The sequence below is a fragment of the Ischnura elegans genome, chromosome 1 (assembly GCF_921293095.1).
Source record: "Ischnura elegans chromosome 1, ioIscEleg1.1, whole genome shotgun sequence".
Taxonomy (NCBI): domain Eukaryota; kingdom Metazoa; phylum Arthropoda; class Insecta; order Odonata; family Coenagrionidae; genus Ischnura; species Ischnura elegans.
Window position 1 is genome coordinate 52,269,571 of NC_060246.1, and position 24,299 is coordinate 52,293,869.

General features: G+C 39.7%; 1 protein-coding gene across 1 annotated transcript in view; it reads left to right on the forward strand.

Moving 5' to 3' along the window:
• The first annotated feature begins 3,881 nt into the window (after positions 1-3,881).
• Positions 3,882-24,299, forward strand: part of LOC124160571 — a 61,623-nt gene continuing 41,205 nt past the window's right edge. The window contains exon 1 of the mRNA XM_046536450.1: positions 3,882-5,136. Within this exon, the coding sequence (XP_046392406.1) occupies positions 4,887-5,136 (250 nt within the window). The 5' untranslated portion in view covers positions 3,882-4,886. The remainder of the gene's footprint in view (positions 5,137-24,299) is intronic.

Sequence of the window (24,299 nt, forward strand, 5' to 3'; positions counted from 1 at the left end):
ACTTTGGGTTGCTTCAAGCACTTCATCCATGCTAATACTAATAATAATTATACTATCATTGCTTTGGGCAGGGGTTTCATTTACACACTTCATCTTAGAGGGATCCACTTGAGTAACATAAACAGGCATAAAATATTCTTTAAATGTATTTACTATTTCTCTTAGGTAGGGAAATTCAAAACCATTTAGTGTAAGTACTTCAGGGATATGGCAACTAGTCTTATTTTTTCCCACAAATTTCCAAAAACTACTATAGTGCCTGTTGACTACTTCATGTTTGATATTTTCCAAGTGAATACTTAAAGCTTTATTAATATCTTCTCTAACTTCTATTCTTAAAGTATTGCATTTTGATTTGTGATAACTTAACTCAGTTTTCTGGATAGTAGTCGATAGTGGACAATAGTCTATGCCTATCTTTCTTCTTTATTCTTTTAATTACTTCGTAATTGTACCACGTATACTTGTACCCTTGGATACTTGTTCTTTAATATTTTACATTTAGGAATAGGTATATCAATAGCTTCATTTAGGTAACTGTAAAACATTTCCAAACCAATATTAACATCACTAGTAGATGAAATTGCGTTCCATATCCCACAATCGTCCCTTTTTTGCCTTTGGCATCCCACTTTTGTCTCTTCTGAGATGTCACATGATCATAGACTTCTGATCCAAAAACTCTGAGCTGCTCAAAATTGCCGAATGGTTTACCAAACCATAACTCATAAGGAGTTTTGCCTTTAATCGAGATTTTTTCAGTTTTATTGATGACATAAACTGCAGTATTAACTGCTTCTGCCCAAAAATCTTTACTCAGTTTCTTATCCAACAACATTTTTCTAGTTGATTCCACCAAAGTTCTCAGCTCTCGTTCATTTTGCTCAGGATTGTAGGGCACAAATTTTTTTAATGACAAACTCATCCTAAAATATTTTTCTTACTTCCTTATTTGCAAACTCGGAGCCATTATCATTTCTAAAATTTTTAATCCCTTTTCCTGTCTGATTTTTTTACATATTTCATGAAAACTTTCAGCTTTTCTTTCACTTTGCTTTTGTTTCTGAGAAAATATACTACTCTAAAATGTGATAGGTCATCTTTCAATAACAGAAAATATTTGCTTCCTCCAATCGACTCTGTCTCCATCGGTCCACATAAATCTGCATGTATTAATTCACATATGCTTTTAGAGTTACTGCTGCTTGGAGTGAATTTTCTTTTTGTATATTTTCCTTCTACACAGGAACGGCAAAACTTAAGATTGTTTTCTATAAATGGAATTTTATTTTCTTCTAAAACGTTTTCCACAAAGGTGTAGTTTTGATGACAAAATCTATCATGCCACTTCTTCAAATTTTCGGATTTCTTTACCAAATATAACTCACCAGTTGATTGCCTGGTTTCTCGAAAATCCATTATGTACAATTTACCGGATCGAATTGCTTGTGCACAGATTTTATTCTTCAACACGCATTTCTTATCATCAGACTCCAGTTTGTGTCCCTTATCAAGGGCTATTCCTATAGAAAAAGGTTAGTTTTAAGTTCAGGCACATACAAGACATTTTGAAGGATTGTTTCCATCCATTGTTCACAGTTTTTTGCCAGAAGTTTTACCGTGCCGCAACCAGCCTCATCCAGCGTTGATCCGTCTCCAATTTTTATTTTCTTGGGTTCACTAATCTCTTCCTCCAATATTCCAATTTCATTGCACATATGTTCGCTGGATTCGCTGTCTATAAGTACCAAATTTCTTCATTTAATCGTTTATTAAAAAATGCATTATAACTGATGAATGCATTTTTGCTTGTTTTATCCTTCCTTTCCTCATCCTTCAGGAAACGGCATTTCCTAATAAAATGGCGCGGTCTTTTACAGTGATGACACGCTTTTTGATATTTTGATCTTTTTCGGAAATAACAATTCTTTTCTTCGTGTTTTTTCTTAAATTTACTGCAAAACAATGGGTTGCAATTAAATTTATGTTGGTTTCTCGAGTATTTTGTTTCCGCTCTTAATGCTGAGTTCTGTATGACTACATCGTTACAGCTTTTAAATTTTTGCTCCTCCGCCGCCAATCTCGCTATGCAGTTTTCAATTGTTCTTTCGTCTTTCGCGGTAGACTGCCACGCGGTGCTAAAGTTTTGATTTTCAGCTGGCAGTACACTAAGTATCTTTGTTATTAAAATGGTTTCATTAATAGCAAAGCAAAATCGAAAATCGTTTGTTCCTCGGAATTCTTTCGACTTATGAATATTCCACGATAGCCAAAAAATCAACCAAAAAATCTAGTATCTTGCTATTCAAGGAATTTGTACGTTTCGGAGTTTATCTTCAGCCACGGCTTGTTTGCATCGTTATTCTCATTGTTCGCATGTGTCCACGACTTCCGCAAGGGTAATTATTTAATTAGAACACCTTTTTGTCGCTTGAAATCACATTATGGGGCATTTTAAATACATTCTTTGTGAAAAACCCCGAGATTACGCGGATGTCACGGAAGGAATCATCGCGAGTGTTGTGATTGTGAACTCGTGTGACATACTTTACGCTTTCAAATTTCAGTATCTTGAGTAACGATTATGGAAGTGTTGAAGTTTTGATACCATGTGCATGTTACTTCAAACAACTGCGATAATATGACTCGGACTAAATATACTGGATCAGTGTAAATTTGTGATATGCCGCTGAAGGTATGAAGATTTTCCCGTTTTGAGATTAATTCATTGAGTTCTTCGAGTAATAGTGCAGCAATAACCTTCGAGTTAGTTGCGCTTACGTATTCAATCAAAGCATCAGCTGTGAGTGATACATCCATTATTTGTTTCATTCAACTTCTCAATGTATCAAAAACATTTTACGTATTATTATTACCGTTTTATCCTCGCTTTCGTCCTGGTTTTTAGTTGTTCCTGTTGCAGGTAATGAGCGGTATCTAACTATTCTTACGGAAATGTAAGGCATATTGTCGGCACCTTCTAATCAGTCTATATCGCTCAGTTTTAATCAATCCTATATACATCAGCCTGTAATGACTCTTGCGGCCGTTTTCTGCGTTCACGGACAGGTATTGCCTTTCCAACCGATTGCGAATTCTTTTACGAATTGGTCCGTCCAGAAAAGAATTCCGATTGCGTATACGCAGACGAGAATTTAGCAACTCGGATCCCATGCAGTTTACAGATCCGCTTTAATATTGGGATAGGGTAAATGCTGAACTGAGACTGCGATTTAAAAATAACATGGTCATCGTAATGCATTAAGTATTCGTATTTTGCTGTCAAGCTATGTTATTGATTGCGGTTTTCGCTTGCATCTTCTCATGAGCTGTTGTACTCCCTCTATATTACAACTTTTGTCCATAGTACTAAATTTTATTCTGAATGAGGTGTAGAATCATAATTCTTAATCATCTATTCATCGTTTTTAAATGGGAAAACCACCTTTCTACCGGGATGGCTCATGGTTTCGGTTTTCTTACGTATTTTTTCAACTTACAAGAACTCTCGTTAATCATGTGTCCCAATATTTCCCCAGATTTCATGTTCCTGCATTCCTTTACGCATTTGACACTGTAATATAATGCATGAGAGCATGTACCTCCCATGAACATATTGGCATGAAGGATGGCCATGACGTCGACTGAACCCTGTAATCGAAGTCCACACTTCTCCATGTCATGGAGCAGGGCCCGCCCCGTCAGCTTCTCCGACACCGTTGTCTTAGCCGGCCCTGTTCCGGGAAGAGAGAGCTCCTCCCCTGCCACCAATCTCCATCTATGTCGCCCTGCCCCTCTCTTTTCCCGCCTTCCCCTCCTCCGCCCTCCCCTCCTACCCCCTCCCCGCGCCACTCCCACCTTCCATGCCGTGGTCGCCGTGCCCGACTGCCAGTTGATTCCCTGTGGCGCACGGCGTCGTATCTTCCTGTCCTTTGGTGTACTACTTCCTCCGCCAACCCTCGCGGAGGCCTTCAGCTTACCCTTTGCGAGCTATTCTCGCTCTGGGACGCGTCCCATCTGCAGGATTTGGAGACTTCTCGAATACATTGGACCACTCATCCTGTCGCCAAGAGATCCAGACATTATCTCCTGCCATTATCTTACCCACGGGGAGCATTCCCCGACCGGTACGGGTTAGGGGACGCGAACAACGGTTTGCGCATGGGTTTTTGAGATAGGGACATAATCTTATGCTCTTATCAGATAAGGTTTGACATATCCTAGTCCTCACCCTTTTGAGTAAAATAGGAATTATTTTTAATTTTGACACGCGCAAATTCCTCTGTGAAAATAGGTGTTCCCCTCGTGTGAATTTCCCTAAGGATTGAAGACTATCTATATCATAGGGTTCATCTCGTGGATGGTAACAACCTCGAGAGTAAATCTTAACGAGATTGATGTAGAAGAACACGAACGGAAGGGAACGGTTGTGATAGCAGTGCAATTGGTTGCTTTTTTATTTGTTGTCACCTCGTATCGCGATGAAATAGGGGGATAATAGGTCACCGTGGGGTTCTCCCTAATAAGTGCTCACCTCGCCTGTTAGTTTGGGACACGTGCGCGGAACGAGGAGTTCTCCGACACCCGGGACGGAACTTGAAGTTCGCGCTACTCGCAATCCTCTACCTCTTCCGCTCCGTCTCCGAACAGCAGTGCACTTGGGTTAGGAAGTATACGGGGCTGCTGACCGGTGGCACCATTTTTTCCTCCCGGTATCGCCGCCGTCGCCTCAAGGACGGGCGGGACAACAGGAAAGGTGCGCGCGAGGTGCAGCCGACGCTGAAGAAGGGTAGACGTGCCTACCGCCGGTAGCCCTTGTTTTTTTTTGTTCCCTGGGCCGGCGCCGCCCTCAGGGGACCCCGCCCCCGCCCCCGGAGGGCTTCCCGATGGCGCCAGCGGCCCCCGCCCGTCCCCGGCGGTCCCACCCCCGGACCCTCTGCCTCCTCCTGGTGCTGCTCATCTCGGGACCCATTGCCTGCGCCGCCGCCGCGGCCACGCCGGAGAGCTCTTCTGCCGAGGACCCGGCTCTAGCCGCTGGTGGCCCGCTGGTCCCCGAGTCGCAACCCACCCTCGTGCTGCCGGAATCGTCTTCGCCGCCGGCCGAGGATGGGGCGAGGATTGCTTACGAGCATCGCGGTGAGTACTGCTGTCATTGCATTGGATTGTTGGTATGTCCCATCGTGGCTAGTGGTACTATTTCCGTTTCCACTGGAGCCTTCAAACCTATTGTGGGTGTAATTACTTGGATAATTCTGTCGTAATGGTTGAGGAGACGCCGATACCTCTGCATTAATCTCCATGTTGTTGTTTAAGGATGTCATTTTGTGTCCTTCTAAATCTCTGGCTCATTGTTTCCCAATTGAACTCTTTATTTCAATTTTACTCCTGTCGTGAACCCGCATCCTGCGATTTTCAGCGCAATCAGAATTGCTGGAATGTTACCGAAGGTAGACCGCTAGAAAATGGTAGTTTTTACTTCCATCTTAATTAGCTATCTTAGTGGACTGAGCTTTTGTATTTTGTATTCTCTCTAACTAGAGGATATCATGATAGTATTAATTTCAGGGTAGTTAACAACCTAAATACGTTCTAAAACTAGAATTAGAATATGTATAAATTGTCGCAGCTTCACCCTCTAATCCTCGTATTCACTTGAAAATTGCTGAAGCTTAATTTATCCCAAAGTAAAAAAATGCTCGTCAACTCGCGACGACAAATGGGTTTACGTTTAGTTTTGAGAAATGTAGAATTTTTTCGTTTCGAAATAACTGCGCTAAAGAAATGGGCTTTTTTTGAAAGGTGAGTTTGACTACAGTTGTCCAAATCATCGCTGTTCGTTAGGAAGGTAATTTATTTTTTTTCTTGGGAAGTAAGCTGTCTTCAGTCCGTTAATTTTCCATCAGTCTTTTTGTCAGTTTACGCTCCTCTACAAATGTTTTTTTTTCATATTTTCCGTTAGTCGTATTTATTGACTGCAGTTTTTTTAATAAATTGAATTGAGATGTTATCTACCGAGTAAATATTTATTTCGCGTCTCTGCCCAAAGATTTTGTAAAAGCGAAAATTTAAGATACGTGGTCAAGCGTGTTCTCAGTTATCTTATCAAAAACATCTTTCCTGGAGAGATAGGGCATATTAGGCGTCCTCAGGTACCCTTGTCCAATACTTGAACTTGCTATTGATTTCTTGCTTCAATTTATTTTGTGTTTTCGTGGATTTGTTTGCCCTTTCGCTGTTTAGTCATTTTAGTTAATCGATTCCTGTATGCTTTAGTGTTGTATACTGACTAATTATTAGAGTTTATGAATTTAAAAGAGATTAAATTAAGTAACGGTTGAATTTGAAAAAAACATGATATGGGAACTGCATACCGTTTGGCTCTTCAAGGACTCCAAAAACTCATCGCTATGTTGCAGAGGCTTCCTCCTAAAACATTTTCATCATTTGAAGTTGTTTCCTACGTACATTCTCTTTGAGTAATGGTATTTTGATTATATTTTTCTTCCTATCTAAGCAGTGGTCATAAAGCAGCCTTTCTGGTCTTCGTTGTGTAATTAAACTGTGGACTCATGGAAGTCGGCCCTTATTTAATCCATTATAATATTTACAGTTTTGTTCCTGTATCCTCTTGTAGCTGAAAATATCTTAAATTCCATGTGTCACATATGAATTTAATTCAATCGTATAACTATGATTGCAAAAATAGAGATATTTTTTTAATTTCCCCTAATCAGATTATGTCAGCTGTTTGCCGCAATTTAAGCAAATAATGTAATTTTTTGTATTAGCGAGCATTTTCTTTACTTGTTTCTTCTTTCTTCTGCACGCATTTTCGTTTTACCTCTAAATCGCGCCGCTAAGTCGCTCGTTATAGTGATTTGGTAAAATATCCGCACCTTCGAAATGGGTGGAAGAGATCATTTTCACCGTGAAGAAAAAGCGTTTACTTTTAAAAAAACCTTGGAATAGTATTTTCTCTTAGGTTATGTTCGGAGTCAGATTTAAAATGGATTTGGAGAAAATCTGATTCGAAACATTAGCATTGGTATTCTTTCACCATAACAGTTTATCGTATTCGTACTCACGCACAGTGCGTCTCTAACTCAGGTACATACTAAATTCCCTTTTAAAAATGGGGCTGAAACTTCAGACAATTTTTGATTGACCTTTAATGACTGTTCTTTGGGAATCATTCCGTGAAAAAGTACGATTCCATGTATTTTCCGTTTATCGTCATTTGCCATGGAAGTAATTGTATTTAAAAATTTAAATATAGAACTTTCAATGTACAGAATTGATATTCTTGGATATAAAGCTACGTTAGAATTTATCGGAGATATTTCACTCAGCTTCGAGAGTTGCAGGAGAGAAATAGAAGTATTGTGGGTCGCCCATCATCTCATTTTAAGCTTTCGCGTGCGGGCCCTTCCTACTCTTGGCAGCTGCTTCAACCGTGTGCGATAAAATGAGCCGTGATAGAACGATCCTCAGATTTTTCGGAGCCGGTCGACCGCACGAGAACATTTTTGATGCGACATGGTTCGCGTCAGAGTCTCTCATATCGCGATTTGTCACCCCTTGGGCCACCCCGAGAGAGGCATAATTTAAGGACCATCCACCCCTCCCACTCCCCACGGTTTTCCCCCGAGGGCCGACTTACCACCCATTCTGAGACCGGCATATCGCCGATGTGTCTTCGAAAAATGCCCAGTTTACCGACAGACGGCCAAGGCTAAGGATAGGAAAGAGCAAGTATTGACTTCGACGCCTGCGGCCAAGATTGAAATCACGAATATAGACTGGATTCTTGACGTCGCCATATAGGTCATCCCTATGCCTCATAAAATGACGCTTGGCAATGTTTAAGCCCTGGTTACAAGTCATAAATTTACTAATATGGATTTAGAAGACCTAGTCACATATTCTTTCAATCACAGCTCGAGCCACAGGTCACAATCGCTTTTTGATAATTTACGATAACGTTTTAATCTCTGGTTAGACTGGTATTCCCTTCCATCTGGTTAGAGTCAAGAGAAATTTGATCTTATCTGAAGTAATTACGAATGATTTAGTCTAATTTCGACATTTTTAGTCGTTTTCAACACAAATGCGCGCATTTTCAGTTTTCAACTTCATATTTAGGTCAGGCGGGTTGTGAACAAATTTTACCGTGGCAATCACCTCTTCAATATGGCACCTTCTACAATCGTGGGTCGTGGGTATCTATTCTTTCTTAAAAAGTGATAACTAACATCAGGTCTGCCCTAGCTTTGATTCTTCTGAATGATGGCTTATTCTTTCTCTTTTCATGCCTGGTTTTCAAAATATGATCAAAAAAGCGCGAAGGCTACGAAGCCCCTCGTGGCCCTCGCGCGTTTGAGGCATCAAGAAGTGGTGGGAATTTGAGAATCAGTTGATCATAAGCAACTCGCTCTTCCCACAGAGTCAGTATTTCCTTTCGTAAATGAAACTCTGAAAGTGAGGGAACTTGGACGTATACTTATTCCTCCGTTTTTCCGCATCAGGGAAGGGCTGATTGAAAGTTTCCATCCGCAGAGTTTACATATTCTAAGTAGAGCGATTTTCGGCCACTGCGCTGGGAATAAAGATTTAATCGGTAAAATCAGAGATTATGTGATAGATCTACGGCGATAGCGTTGGTTTCGCGTAGTTTATTTCGTTTGTAAATTCTAATTCGTCTAAACTAAATATCCACGAAGAAGGAAAAAAAATCATTTCAAAAAAATATTTTTGGCAATATTTTTCTCAAGGGATATTAAAGCTTCATCTTTGGCCTCGGCATCTAGTTGCTGCTCTGGTATCTTGAGCACTCGTGCATTTATTTCCTCTGAGATTTCACCCATGACTGCTGCAGATGACAAAGTGTCGATATCTGATTTGAACTGGTTTTTTTTCTACTTCTTTCCGATTCCCCGTTATCATAGTAACATTGACCCTCAAGGCACGAGGCCTCAATGTTGGTCTAACCTTTCGGCTATTTCTTACGAACTGTGTTAGCTCTTATTTATAGTGCTTACTTTATGATAGACAAACAAAAAAACTCTGTTTTGGACAGAATGAAGATGATCGTAAAAGCTGCCGGGACGCGCGAAAGGTCGACCCGAGCGGATCAAGTGCACATTACATGCGTGTACGTAGACGAAGTTGAGACATAACTTTTCCCGCCGCGTGCTTCATTCTCGGTGGGACCGGTTCCCCTCACGAGAACGCGAGAACTTCGGAATCCGAGGCGGGGAATTTAAGAATGAAGCCTTATGAATAGTTGGCGGAGCGGATGGAGACGGGCATGAAACGCTCATTTCTCAGGCCGCCGAGCCGCCGGGGTAATAAGGGCGGGGAGACGGGTTGCTGAATGCGCTACACCAAGGCGTGGCGGGCTGTTGGTTGGCATCTTAACTTTCAGTACTGGTTTTACGTAGCCATATAAGCGTTTGAGCATGAACAGTCTGGGTATATGGTTGAATTACGCCCCTTTAACCGTGAGAAGAGCTGAAAAAAGCTCAAGAGTAAATATCAACTAGTGGTATAATCGACTACTGCGAAGGAGGCAAAGATTGAAGAGGAATAATCTGAGATAACGTGTCGAGTTTGATCGGTCGACTGAAGCGATAGTGTTTGTTTTCATTTTGTTTATCTGGGCAGACAAATTTATTTCAATTAAATTAAATTCCGACGCAGTAAGAGAAACATCAAGGTTTTAATGAAATCGTTCTTTTAATATTTCATTAGCTTACTTCTTACGTTTGCCCTCGGCAATTGGTCACTGAGCAGGCACCTAGAATTCTTTTGCATAAATTTCCTCCGAAGAAAAAAAATGTGGTGGATTTCTTAGATAAAGTGAATCAATCGCTTGTGGTGAAGTCTTTCTATGATACTTGTGGGAGTCTCGTGGAAAAGCGGTTATTAAGTTTTTTTTGTAGAAGTTTTATTGGAAACCGGTAATGATATTTTTTCATGTGAGCATTACCGAGTTGGAGGTAAGTTCATTCGTGCTCACGTATTCCTCTGTCATCAATCATGAATTAGTGATAAAATAGATAATTTTGAAGTCCTTAAAATTTTCCGTTCGTGGTCGTACTGTTCTCTTTTCAGGAACAAATTGTTGTCAGGTATAATATGGTTAAAACTTGGCTTGCCTTAACTTGGCGAGTTGAATTGTAAACGCGACACTTTCAGATACTTAAGTGCGGGCAACCTTATGCAAGATGAAAGAAGAGCCGAACAAGCTCTGAGGGGAACCATTCGAACCTGCCTTAAGTTTTTTAATGCCCCTTTATTTACTTTTTGCTCTGGTAAAATATCTCGATGTCACAGGTGATTTATTGATGGATTTTCCACCATGGGTGGTAGCACCCTTGTCAAGTCCAAAACAAATAAAAACTGATATATAGTTCTCATAGGTACACACTTGCGGCTCGTTCGTGTAGATATCTCATGTTAAAGGTAGATTCCCCTCGTGTCTTTAAAGGTGAAACGCTAGCTCACGTTCAATCGCCAGACCTTATTTTTGTTTTCTTTTCATGTTTACAGTATTATTTTTAGATTCACGAATCGTTTACATAAGGCGAGTCTTATCACTGAAGTAAATCCAATAAATATTTTCTCGTGAGAGATAATGGGTGATAAGAAGCATTCTAATCAAGGTTAATCTCATCACATGCGTACCAGGTAGACGGGGATGTTTAGGTGTAATATTTTCCAAAACTTGAGAGTAATTTTAGTTGTATTTATGAAATCCATCTGTGCCCCTCGTGGCAGTGGTGAAAAGCTGCATCTTAAGTCATTAGAAATGAAGTAAAATAATGTCAGTGCTTTTGGGGTATATTCTCTTTGTTTCAATCGTTTCTCGTAGTGAAATGCCGTTGTTTGTGCTTAAGTCCTGAATAAATCATGTACTATTGATTATTTTTATTTGTAAAAATAAGGCGGAAAATATATATTTTGGTCAATGCTGACACATTATGCTCAAGAAGTCTGTCAAAGTAAGACTTATGTTGAAATCTCTTCTAAATATAAAATCCGATTAAGCAGTTACAGTCAGCAGTTATAAGGGTTGAAGTCTCTGGCCGTATCCATCACTATTTCCTTTAATAATAAGTGCCATTAAAGGAGGCATCGTTTACTTAAGTGTTAAATAAATCACGTAAGAAATTAAAACTATTATACTCATATTGATAGCGCAACCCTTGAAGGATGATTTGGTATCAGTATTAATCTTTTCAGTGTGCACTGATTCTGTTATCTTATTTTTTGCTGTCTGTTACATCTTGAATAGATAGACAGTTTTCATCATTCGATTGCAAGCGTAGAGAATAGGAATAAAGTGGTAACCCTGAAATAAGACTCGAACCACCAATGATGCTAAACTTAGTCGTAAAATGACGTATTAATGCTCGGTATAATATAAACCTTGTGATCTTCTGTCAATGTAGGGCATGGCAATCTGAAATCAAGCTATGAATAAAACCTAGTTACTTGCTTAGTAATTAGACGACTTCAACTTACCTCCATCGAATTCGTTTGCGAATTTTCTCTGGTATTGTTGCCCTTACCCACGGAACAGAAGCGTACTACTACATTATACTTTTATTTTATTTTTTTTTATTTCACACACCACCGAAAACAGCACTGTTTGGCCTTTACATCTGGGTTGATAACATTTAACAATCACAAACATCCATGCCCTGGATTAGGATAACTTACTCAGGCGGGACTCGAACCCGCGACCTTTGGTGTGGCAGGCGAGGACTTTACCCCGCCGCCACCGAGGCCGGCAAATCATTTCATCGTCCTATAGTGAACAACAGGTAATTGGAGAGTCATTTAAAGCGTAAGAAAAATTATTTGTTAACCTAAATGAGCCAAAATTTTGAAGGACAATATAGATAATGTTGTCTCGTACTTCTGGTTTCTTCCATTCCGACGACTCGTGGAACCATTGAAGATGACGTTAAAACCATTATGCCTTTTGAATATTCTCGGGAATGAATTATTTCCAATTTCTAGTGAGCAAAAAACTGATATCTCTCCCGCAATTTTTAAACTCCGAAGTTTGCTCGTTAGTAGATATTAATCTCAGTCTATAACGGTTCAATCAACCAGAAAATCACTCCTGACAAAGTTTCGGATGGGGTTACCGTGAGGTTTCGCCCACGTCACTATCAGAATTTGGTCTGAAGGTTTGAAGTCCGTCATTCTGCTCATTTGGCTAACACACCTTCGAAATTGATGTCATTACCTTCTGCACGAGGAAGAAAATACTCTTGTTGGAATCAGAATGAACTTAAAGGCGGTGAGCAATAAGTTATAGAAACATCAAGGATGCCTTTGCGCGAATTTAAAAAAAATATATATTTGGGGTTTTTACGCGTTTTGAAGATTAAGATTGCGTTTTGTGTTGGATGAAGTTCATTCTAAATTCGAGAGGCTATGCAAGTTTATTGCTTAATTTTGTTAAATCAAATACAAATTGTAGGTGATTCACTACACTACGGAGTTCGTTCCGTAAGTGAGAGTGAAGAAAGTTAATTAAACGCGTAGGTGTTAAAATAATCGTAGTAAACTTGGCACTCTAGTATGGTTGAGACTTTAAATATATGGTAGCTCCAATTGACGCACTATATAAAAGTTAATTGCGCACCCTTCGTGTGGCATTGGTGTGATATTTAAATCTTCAAATTCGTTCGCTCGTAGTCCCCTGACAAATGAATGGGATTTGCCGAAATGGCCAAGGTTAATTGAGTCAGCGGGTTGTCCGATAAACGCAAACACGTTTGAGGGGTGAGCAACGGTGGCACGGCCATCTTTTATTGCCAATTTACTCAACGGAAACGTGCGCACCTGTCGGCCATAACATTTCCAAAAAATTTACGACTAGAGCGTGTCGTATTAAATTTTTTTTAACACCGTCGAAAAGAGAGTTACTGCCTCATCACCTCAGGAAACAATTGCCTCCTCCGAAAATGTGCTCTGCGAGCCGAGAACAAATGACCTCGGGTCCAATTGGGGACAGCAAAGATCTTTGGGGGTTGTTACGAGGGATTTGTTAAGGATTTAGGAGGCTACCTTTGGTGGATGGAACAAGTCCCCTGCATCTCCCTGTCTTGGACTCTTTCAAGGGAACAAATGAGTTTTGCTCGTTGTTGACCGCTGTGGCAGGTGGCGGAACAAGGACCCTCGTCTCTAAGGGCCGTCGCCACCCTTCTGCCCTCGGAAGCCCTAACCGAAGCATCGGAAGAGATCGCGCCCAGCCATCTCAGGACTAAGGTGAGGGAGATACGAATCTCAGTGGAGACTCCTGTCTCACCTAAACCCTCACCTGTTAACTCACCCACACTCAAAGAAGGTCGTTGTCTCAACACCCGCATTTCCCGCCAATCTCCGACCGTGTGCTGTCCAGTGTTTGCTCTCGAGTTACGTTTGAGCATTGGTATCTTCCTTTTTGTAGGAAGACATATTTTTTTTCCCGATATCGGATGTGAACAGAGTGCTGAGCGCCCTGTTCGTGTGTGGTGTATTTTTGAATTTCTTTTCAGTCTCTTACAGTCCTTTGGTTTAGGATCGAATCCGCCTTCGAAACAACTCAGGATAACCCGCATGCATTAATTTTTTAGATCGCAGCCTTTTTGCTTATAAAGGCTCCTTATATTTTTATGATTGAGCGAATCTTATCTTTTTCCTCTTTAACTTGATATGTAATTTGAGATGGATTTTGGACGAACGTAGTCAATGCTTCAAGGAACGATTGTGACTGCTTCTTGAGTATGTCTAATCTAGCGTGGGATAATTATTTCAGTCTCTCTTTATCCTGATGGTGACCTTTATTTTTTCGTCTATGAAAACAAGACTCTTCGAATTAGCATTTTTTTGGTCGAGATGGCTATGATGGCTAGGTACCCAATAATATATCCGTCTCTAAATCATTAGAGGGATGTCTTGCAGAAGCGAGGAAGGTGAAGGATTTGAAAGCTGTTGCATGATGATGAAATAATCTATTTTTCACTGCTTAGAGTTGCCATCCGTAAGACGTCACCTTGACGCAGGGGTACATGCCACTCTGTTGCTGTCTTTCATTTACTAACAGGGTATATGTTGCCTAAATACGATTCTAACTTTACTAGATTATGCAATTCACTTCCTGGCGTATCATACTCACAATTACTCTGATTTCTGGTCGAAGAATGATATCATTATCCACAGCTTTTTCCCCGGCTATTAATGTATTCCTTGTATCCTTAATGCCGAGCGGAAGGTCAAAGAACGTCTCTGAAAATGTTATCAGCAGCATAACACTCTCTACCTCTAATTAGCTCATCACTGTCGAAAATATAAAGAAAACATCTTTATGCTGATAATTATCTGTCATCAAATAATGAACTTCTTGTGAGTTGAGTGAGATTTCCTCAATTATATGTTATGCCTGGTTTCCTTTGTATTGTGAAGTTTTATTATACCTTCCGTCATACTCACTCAGGACCTTTGCTGATAGTAAAAATAATTAAGATAATGTATGCTGTAAAATATAGGCTCTGTAATGCTTTTGTAGTACCAGCAAATGGCTGGCTCTTTTTTGCTATCAGCAGTGTGGCTCAGGGTGAGAAATCTATGCTTAATTATAAAATTATAATTCCTCCGGTACCATGTAAATTTGGTTGTGCTGTCAACAGTTCAGCTCATTTATTGGCATATGGGTTTTTGAAGGTAAACACTTTACACCATTTTACTTGAATAAAAAATGGAGCAAGTTACGTAATCCATGTAGTTTTTGGTATAAAACCTCAGGACACGAAAAAATGTGTTGTGAGACTTCTAACCCTTGACTCATTAAAATTTCCGTGATAGATGGTTGTTTGATTGATGCGTAGAATCGAGTAAAATTCCGCAACCCGTGTCATATTTCACTGTTCTGCTATGCTGGGAAACAGTCTAATCGTACTTGTCATGAGAGTTGAAACAGCCCCTTTGTCAGTCATTTTCCTGTCGGTGGAATCGGGTATCAATCATGCAGTTGAGCCACGTTTTGCTTTTTTATTTACCGTCGATTTTCACGTGGCTGTCTTTTCCATTCGCCGCCATAGCGAGCTGTGAGGCCCTGTTTATCCTTTCCCCATTGTGTCACGCTCACTTGAACCAAGGCGGTCGCTCATCTCTTCCGGTCTGGAAGAAAAAAAAGGGAGAGTGAGTTTGGTTACGGGCAGGGGGTGCTACTTTTGTCCCTTGAGGAGGTGGGTGGGAGGTGCGGTTCCTCTGTCAGGCATTTACCCGTGCTCCCCACCTCCTTCTCCTCCTCCTCTGCACACGTTCTTAACTCTTTTTTTCATGTCCTCCCTTTCATCTTCTTCCCATTATCCTCTTTTCTCCACACCCACGGCCGTCAAACCATTTGCATAATCTCTTCTCTCTCCTCCCCCTCCTTCTTTGCTGCCTTTCACGAAAGAGCGTTTCTGGCGCCATAGTGTCGCTTCGCCCTTTTTCGACCCGAAGGGGAAAGGGACTCCGTGGGCGCCCTCCCTTGAAGAGTTTGCGTTTGCCCACCTCCCACTCCCAGACGGAACTTCCCACGGCCCTTCGTCCGCCCACGAGGCCCTCGTCGCCCCTGTACCTACTACCTCTCGGGCAGCGAAAAGGACCCGAATATTTTACTCACCTCGCGGCGACTTCCCTCAATATCCGGACGGCGAGACGGGGGTGGATACTACAGAACGTTCGCAATTTGAGTCTCATAGCTTTCTCTCGCCCATGTTGACATGCTAATTGATGGAAAGGTGCCGTGTGTTGCGTTCGACGCGTGAAAGACGTAGCCGTACTCATGTGTCTTGAGTTTTCCGTATGGGTGACCTTTTTCAAGAAGACGAAGTGGGTGTTTTCTTAAAAGTCATCATTTTATGCCGATGTAGCTCTCAGGCGTGAAAAGAGACGTCTAATATTCAATCAAGGAACAAGGTTCAGCTACATATTTTGTTTATAACTCTATTCAGTGTTAAAACCATCGGTCCCTTACAAACTCGCAATCATGCAAATTATATTTGTAGATTAGCGCCAACATTTTCCATCCGAGGCTTTCCTTCCCATGGTGCAGTTGAGTCTGCCATTTTGAAAGATAATTACCAGCTTTAATGCTTTTCGCTTTCTGCTTTGTATAGGTACTCTTTTAGGGAGAAAACTTGATTGTAAGATTCCTTCCCACCAGGAGAAATATGCTAAATATCCCTATAAATTCTAAATTTTCAAAATGGCTAACCGAAGTGTGGCTTTCACTTTCGAACCTGAGTACCTCTTTGGTGGTGGAAGCAAGTGGATGAAAATTGCATTATAAAACCATAAAAAACAGAGAATTGCATGTTGCCATCCAAAGTTTACGAAAATGAGTCACCATAATCATTTTGACACGCACAATGACACACGATAGTCATTTTGATGAAAATGAACTTAGACTCACGTGATAATGGATTGCGAGCACTATAAAATGGCTTTCAATGGTTGATCGAAATAATAAAAACGAAATTAATACCTCCCAATCTGTGCAGCTGAAAGCGTGATTGGAATGTTTGTAAACTAAATTTTCCAATTATAGCTACTTTCACATGCGCTATTATGATTTTTCCCGCATAAATTTATTGAACCTTTTATCCTATTTTTAATTATGTTTTTTCTTCGCGGTGAATTCATCGAAGAGTAGAAGGAGACGGAAATTTTCATTGAGTCCCTTCGCTGCTATGTTCTTGGCGTCGAAACTGTTCCTGATAAGTTACCTTGGCTCATGTCCTGATGCTATTTGCATACATTAAAGTAGCCGCCAGATTTCCGTGAATGAGTACCCACTCAAAGCTGAAATCTATTCTCATACTACTCTGCATCGCTGTAATCCATCAAAAAAGAAAGATTAATTTCCTTTCAGTAAAAGTTACTTGTCCTTTAACCTACTTGTTTCTCGCGGAGCTACAGAAAACTCCGTGATTGGCTGTTTACATTTTATTCTTTCTAATAAATCTCTTCTCGGTATCCGACCTTTTGTGATCAATTGTGACAATCGAATTAGGATGTTTCGCGAGTTGAAAGTTAGCAAAGAACATTTATCTACCTTGGCAATTGCCCTCGTATCTTAAATTGTGTAATTTCATTGTTATATCCAAGTATATTCGTGCCTATTTTTTAAATTTACCCGAATTAATCAGAAATTATCTCGAAATACCTTTTCGTTATTTTTATATTTCATTACAGGTATTTTGATATTTTTTTGTGGAATTGTGGCGCATAGTGACGTAACCCTAGGCGTACACAACAAATAGCGACATTCCAAATGCGAGTTCAGAGTCTAAGACTTGCCTGTATGTGTCACTTAATTGAAATATTGACCTAAGAAATGTGCCCATGCGTACTTGTATAAAATATTCCCGGTATGACATCTTGGGACATGATTTTTAGGAAATAAGCGATGGATGGCAACTCCAAAGATGCTTTTATTTATATTTAGCCTAAGCATTTTTTCATGCGTTAGTTAATCATATTTTCCCTATTCCTTGATGACCAACATAGAGGTTTGTGATTCATGTGAAATGCGTACTTTCTCTCTATTTTTTAGGATATTGCTTTGCGAGGATACTTAGAAGCTCTTGAATGAGGCAATGTGGTGGATGACTTCAAGTATGGCGTTAGATTTTCGATTAGGATCATAAAAAGTAGTAATGGTTGTAAATTAGGTATAAAAACAGTAAAAGTTGACTGAATAATTTTTTTTCGTTTTACAGTTAAGTTTGGTTTATGTCTTACAATATAATGCGTTGAAAATGAACTAAAATTCTAAATTATTCTTGAAAAGAAATGCCGTTTCCTTCGAGCGCTACCGGGAAAGCGATAAATTCTTCCCTCGATGCGAGCGTTTTCGTTTTTCCCTCCCTCAAATGGACTCGTTGATTCCGTCTGAAACCTCCGTCCATATGTTTTGCACGCGTGGGAAGACACGGAGGAACAGGAGGAGGGTTGGGCTGGTCCTTTTGAGTGTCACGCCGTCTTCGGCAGCCCGTTCGCCGCGAGTAATCGCGTCCCGTCGGGGGCACGCGATCTCCGCCGGCGGGCCAGCGACGATTGATGTGGCATCTGCGGCGATTGCGTAAGCGGAGCGTAATTGAGCGTGTGAGAGGAAAACGGAGGGAATACTCGCGGTGGTGGTGACAAATTTATTAGCGTGTGGCGGCGAGAGGAGTATCCCCGTGCATAACTTCCGTCCGCGCGTGGGAAGCGGTGTTTATTTACTCATACGTCTCTCTCTTAATCGTGCGGGGAGAAATTTTATCTGCTTCACCGTTCACTTTTTTGTATTTTGCGATTTTCTCTCGACCTCTCCCTCCTTCCTTCCAAATCCTTTCAGAATAACACTCGAACATCCCAGCAAAGGTTCTGTAATAGCTCAATTTCTTCCGTCTTATTTTTTTTATATTTTCGCAGGCGCAGGTGCCCTTCTTTACCTTGCGGCACACTAGTCATTGTACTGTGTGCATAAGTAGCAGTGTCCGGCGATACGTGGTGGAAATATTTGATCTCCATTTGAATAGAGAACGAATGGTTAACTTCCGCATTATTTTATTTTAATGACCACCGTCCCTTTCGAACTTGATAACGACACTACGTGTCGAAAACGGGTCGATGTTCATTTAAATAAAATACTGTAGACGTTTATCATTCGTTCTTTGTTCTTATGGAGATTGTATTGTGTACTTACAGATGGAAGCATTCATCAGCTATGAGTGAAATGTGGAGTGGAAAATAAGGGAATTATTTGGAACCCAAAAATGAAGAAAAATAATAAATTAGAGCGTAGGTCAAACTAACCCTGCGTATTTTCGTGATGTAGGCATTTATATAAATCTACGGCTATATATTAGAACGGGAAGTATAACTTTGTGTCATTTTTTTCTGAATGGGATGAAAATAGAGTTAGAGGCGCACGGCACGCCATGGTTTTTTAAGTTCCTATCTGTATGATTGAGAAATAATCGTCAAGAGATATTTGAATTCTTTGAGAAGGATCAATTTTCTTGCACACATGTGATAGAGGAAAATAACAGATGAGCTATATTCAGCTTATTAAAACAACTTGTCTGTTTCCGCACTCTTTTGTTTTCACCGATCATGGTTTCGGCAACTTGTGCCATGGGTTCGTTACATTGTCAAGGCACAAGTAGCCGAAAGAAAGAAGACCTTGACAATGGCACAAGTTGCCGAAACCATGGTCGGTGAAAATAAAAGAGTGTGGAAACAGACAAGTTGTTTTAATAAGCTGAATATCAAAGATTTCCGGACACTGTATCTTTTAGATGAGCTATAATTGAAATTAAATAGATGAGCTTCCTAGGAATGGTAAAGAGTTTCATGCTCTTTACCGTGAGAGTGAAGAAATGAGGAGAAATTGAAGACATTTTTTGATCGTAAGCAACTTGTGCGGCTTCCATACTAATTTATTCGTAAATAAAAACAGCTATTAGTGGTTAAGTTTTGGCTCCTTTCAACCCCTCAGCGCCATTATCATGAAAAACTGTTTTTCGAACTTTTTAATATGTGTTGTCTTTAGACCTCTATCGCCATACAATTCAACTGTGCTTTCGTTTTTTATTTTTTAATGTATTCAGGGTTCCCACTCAACCGTGAAAACCTTAAAACCGTGAATAAGCCGTGAATTTCTTCTACCGTGAAGAAACCTGGAAATAGCCGTGAATTTCGTCATAAAACCTTAAAAATCTCTCAAACTTGACTGTAGAACAACGATAGACGGGTTAAAAGAAAAAAAAACGATATTTCAATCATGTTTCAAGGTCATTCATGTGTAGGCAATGTCCACGCATTTACCTGCACACGTGTATTCGAAAGCGAAACTATTAATTGGTCCGAGTGTGCCATGATAGCACATTGACCTTAAGCCTGCGATTGAGTAGATACATTAATCCTGGCAAAAAATCAGGCACTTCTTCACTTCCCTGCCACCCTGCTCTCTTCATTTTCCCACTCGCACCCTTTTAGCCGGACATGAATTTTTCTAACGGTAGGTGACGTCATGAGAGATAACACTGTCATTGCTGCGTTTGCATTCAAGGCATCTGTCGCGTTTGTTACATTTTTAGTTAACTTGCGGCCGATGATTGTTACTTGATCAATATTTCTGCCTAAAATGCCCTATCTACAAACCGTGAACTTGATGACATTTAGACCGTGAAAACCTGGAAAAAACCGTGAATTTTATAATTTAATTTATATATATAGATTAGAGTGGGAACCCTGTGTATTTTATCCCGTATCATCACTGCAAACAAATTATTGGTTTTTATATGTTATTATATAAATTTCATTTTAAAGCCAATCTTTGAACTAAAATTCAATACCATTCAGGGTTGTCGTCATGTTCTTTTTTCATAGTGTGTGTGATTTACCGAAACCAGGAGTGTTAATTCAGCCATTCAATAAAAACTTAGGGTTAAGTCTCGCTGTGAAGACAATTTTTCAGGTATTTAATTTACCGTCGAGATTTGGTTGTTTCATTTATTATGCAAAATTTTGTGTAATACATTATACAAAAACTTTTTATGATATTTCTTGGAGTTAAGGTCAATAAAAACCAAGTTATAGCCAACGTTTCGATGTATTTAAAATCATCCTCAGGGCTATGAAAGAGAAAACATGAACAATATAAAATACAAAGATGACAACGATATACAATATTTTACATAAAAATGTTACGATCGTGTTTTTTATGCAGTAATATAGTTTAAAGTATACACACATATATATAAGAATAGAATAGAATACACAAAAAATTTTGACATACCTCTTAACTTTGTACATATTTATTGATGCTGTGTTTTATTGACCTAAACTCCAAGAAATATCATAAAAAGTTATTAAACAAGGTCAAGAATAGAAGAGGAAAAGTAATAATACTACTAATTATTATACAAAAACCCATTCATAGGTATGTGGCTTGAAATAGTGTAGTTATTCAGGACTTACAAAGGGAACTTTTTCGCCGCTATTTTATTCGTATATATGTGTATTTGCTTGCTGCCATCACTGATTGCGATAATTTTTGCTTCGTCGATTCAAACGATTTTGTGCGTGATTCTTCTCATTATTGCTGTTAATGCAGCAGATCATTGACTTTGATTATCGTGCCAATGGAGTGTACTTCACAGTCTCAGATGTGTAACGTTTTCGAGGAGATGATGCGTACATTTGATTCTCATGTGCGTCCGGGTCCACCCCAAGGGAGCAATCACCGAGCTCCTTCAAATCTCGCCGAAGAATCTACTAGGCTCTCTTAAAATAAATCAAGACTCATGCAATCTCGTTTTACTTCGTGGACTCGCGTGGATAGCGTTATATCTATCGTTGAGACAGTGGAATCGGTATAATGTGCTCCTTTTTTTTAAGTTTATCATATTTCCTGCGGTGGATAAAAGATTCTTGTGTCATAGTGGGCTCCTTAACAATTTTCTTAGTTGTCGACTGTAAAAGACTTTGAAAGATGAAGAGACCAGTAATTTTCGTTTTCTCGATCAATCGTTTACTCTTCAAGGTATGTCGAAAACTCGGGGACCTCAGCGCTTTCGCTTATAAATTGATGACGTCACGAAAATCTGACACTTCTCCGCTACTCTGGTGTCTGCATCGCGTGGATCATTGTTGTGGAAACACTTCTGAGCGATTCCATTCCTCAATGAGCGTTATTGTGCGAGTTTATGTATCAGAATTATAATGACGTCATCGGCTCATGAAAGTTGGGCGGCAACTTTCGCGTTTTTATTTTATTTTAAACTTTTGAGAGAATGGCTTACTGAGGAGGAATTCGGTTAGTGAATTTCGATTTTGGGTCTGAGTGAACGATCATTAATGCGCATGCCATATCGCCATTTACTTGATGATATGGCATGGGCATTTCGTCATCTTCGAAATATGTACTCGAGTGATGAATGATTGCGATTGCAGTGACCTTGCTATTGAGATTTTTAATTTAATAATTCTACTTGAGATCCATACTTAGGATAATTGATTAATAATGTGGATTGACATCAACTTTTGCTTATTAAATTCTTTCATTACGAATATTTCTGTCTCTAGTGAACAAACTTGACTTCTGTTAGTAATTATTGGGTGGCATGGTTCATAACCAATTGTGGTTATTTAAGCTTAGTAATTCAACTCAAGTCTTTAATTTAGGTTAGTTGAAATACGGTAAATATCGAATTTTAACTACAGGTTTTGTATTTAAAATTCTTAAAATGGAATCTTTCAGTCTCCAGTGAACAAAATTGACCCCAACGACATTTTATTAGGATTGTTTCTCATTCAATTGTAAATTAAAATTTCTAATTAATTTATTAATGTAACACTTTCATACCTCTAAACGCTGGTTTACTATGGATGAAATAGAAAATAAAATGTATCATTTCGCACATTGAAACACACCTCAAAATAGAGGATCTGGATATTGACCCACGGCTTGGGGGAGCGGTGCATTGATCTTTAAGACTATTTGCTGCGTTGCTTTCATACGAGCGAGCTTGCCAATGAACCTTCTTGGGCACATGTATTTCAGCTGCCGGTGGGAAAATAAACCCTAGATATATCAATGGAGAAGTGGCGAGAGAAATATAGCGGGACTATCGTTCAAGAAATAAGGGACTACACGTCTTATCCGACCGTTTTAGCTCACATTGCTGCCATGCTGGCGAAATGAGAGCTGTAAGGTACTTATCGCACCCCTTAGTTCAGAAATAAGAGGCCGAGATATTTCTGTGTTATACCGGTATGGTCGTAAATTCTATAAAATCACGAAATTACTATATTTAGGGCTACGGTGATCATCCTCGGGTTATAATGAATTGTATGCCTACGTATTTCAAGTAGCCAATTGCATTAGCGAATAATCTTTCAGGTTCAGCTAATTTATTAAAAATCGAGACAAATTGGTTTTAAAAATCAATAATAAATTTGTCGTTTGTGCGTAACATCGAATATTTAGCATACCATCGGTTTCGCCAAGCTATAGCACCATCAGAAACACAATACCCTGTGGAATATACAGTTAATGTTATTGACTGTTATAATCATGCTCCAACCAAGAAATGCATTCAATCATTAGTGAAGAAACAAACTGGCCTGTAGCGTATGGAGAGAAACTTCATCGATGTTTTTTTTTCCTCACGCTTTATTGAAATTCTAAATCTTCCCCATTTCAACTCTCTCGTGTCATTATCGTGGACACTCGGTGAAATACAGCTCTTTTATTGTCTTCTACCCTTATAATTAACTTACTCTTATAGTTCAAAGTTTCGATAAAGGCAATAAATTAAATAGTTTATTCTAGTAAATTTGTGCCGATGCATTGCATATTCCAAGCTATGGCCAATAGCCTTCGAAACTTCATTTATATATGAAAGAAATATAGCAAAACATTTGGGAAAAAAACTTAGTCAATGAAAAGGCATTAGTAATTCACAAAAATTGGAAATATAAAAAACCAAGATAATGAATAAGGTGGGGAGTAATCACGGAAGCGACTAAATGATATTAATGGGAAGTCCCGCTAACTGATAGCGATTGGTGAAATAAAGAAGTCCATGACGGTAAAATTAACCCTGCTATAAATATAATCAATGATAATATCAGTATTATTATTATATCGCGTGGTTTCTGTTCTTAACTATTTTTTAGTTTCGGCGCAGCCAAGCAGAGATTATGCACTGCCAAGTTTTGCTTATATTTTCCTTGAATATATTCTTTTTGCTCTCTACAACCGCAAAAACCTTAACGGTATATGTCGGGATGTAGTTGACCATTAGCACAGAATGGAATAGTGAACTGAAATGGGAATATGACCGAGCTAATTTGATAGTCGTTCCCTTCTTTCCCCAGAATGACAGTGGGAGCGATCATATTTATGACGTTGGCTTGGTGAACCGAAGGTATTTGCGCGAACTTTTTTCCTGTCTCCCACTGGGTGGGTAGCACCATCTTCGTCTGATGTTGAGTTCTGGCGAAATGGCCCTTCAAAGACCACAGACATTTCACTCCGTAATAATAATAGTAATTAATATAATACCTGTCCTGAGGACGATTACCGCGTCGATGATCGAAAAGTCGACGAAGGCGGAGTTTCTCACCCCGTGTAATACCAGAAAAAAGAACTTCATTTACCGGGAAAGCAGCATCTTTCTTCGGAGCCATTTGAATTTTGGCGGCAACGTTCTACCGGTGGATCGGATCCTGCGAATCGTACCGCAACATAACTA